Source organism: Buceros rhinoceros, unplaced genomic scaffold (assembly GCF_000710305.1).
Source record: "Buceros rhinoceros silvestris isolate BGI_N320 unplaced genomic scaffold, ASM71030v1 scaffold38737, whole genome shotgun sequence".
NCBI lineage: Eukaryota > Metazoa > Chordata > Aves > Bucerotiformes > Bucerotidae > Buceros > Buceros rhinoceros.
Window position 1 is genome coordinate 5,876 of NW_010423428.1, and position 315 is coordinate 6,190.

A 315-nucleotide genomic window follows, 5' to 3' on the forward strand; every position below is an offset into this window, starting at 1 on the left:
TCCCCCTCCCGACCTGCCCCCCTGCCTGCGTATGGCTGGGGGCTCTGGCTGGCTGGAGGGTGCCAGGGAGGGCGGGTTGTCTGGACAAGGCGTTGCTTTGTCCCCACTAGCAGCCTCTGCAGAAAGCCTGGGGCTGGCAGGAGATGCGGGCCTGTCCCCTTCCGTCTAACCTGGTCCCCTGTCCCCCTCAAGGATGCTGACAGGTTCACGTTGCCATCCCACTTTGAGGAAGGCAAAGAGAAGTGCCCATACGACCCTGCCCGTGGCTACACCGGCCTCATCGTGGGTAAGTGGCACCTTTCTCAGGGCTGGGGG

At 64.4% G+C, this 315-nt stretch overlaps 1 protein-coding gene across 1 annotated transcript in view; it reads left to right on the forward strand.

The window, feature by feature from the left end:
* The window catches only part of LOC104497195 (semaphorin-4G-like), a 7,928-nt gene that overhangs the window by 3,351 nt on the left and 4,262 nt on the right, over window positions 1–315 (forward strand). The window contains exon 5 of the mRNA XM_010140415.1: window positions 193–286. Within this exon, the coding sequence (XP_010138717.1) occupies window positions 193–286 (94 nt within the window). The remainder of the gene's footprint in view (window positions 1–192; window positions 287–315) is intronic.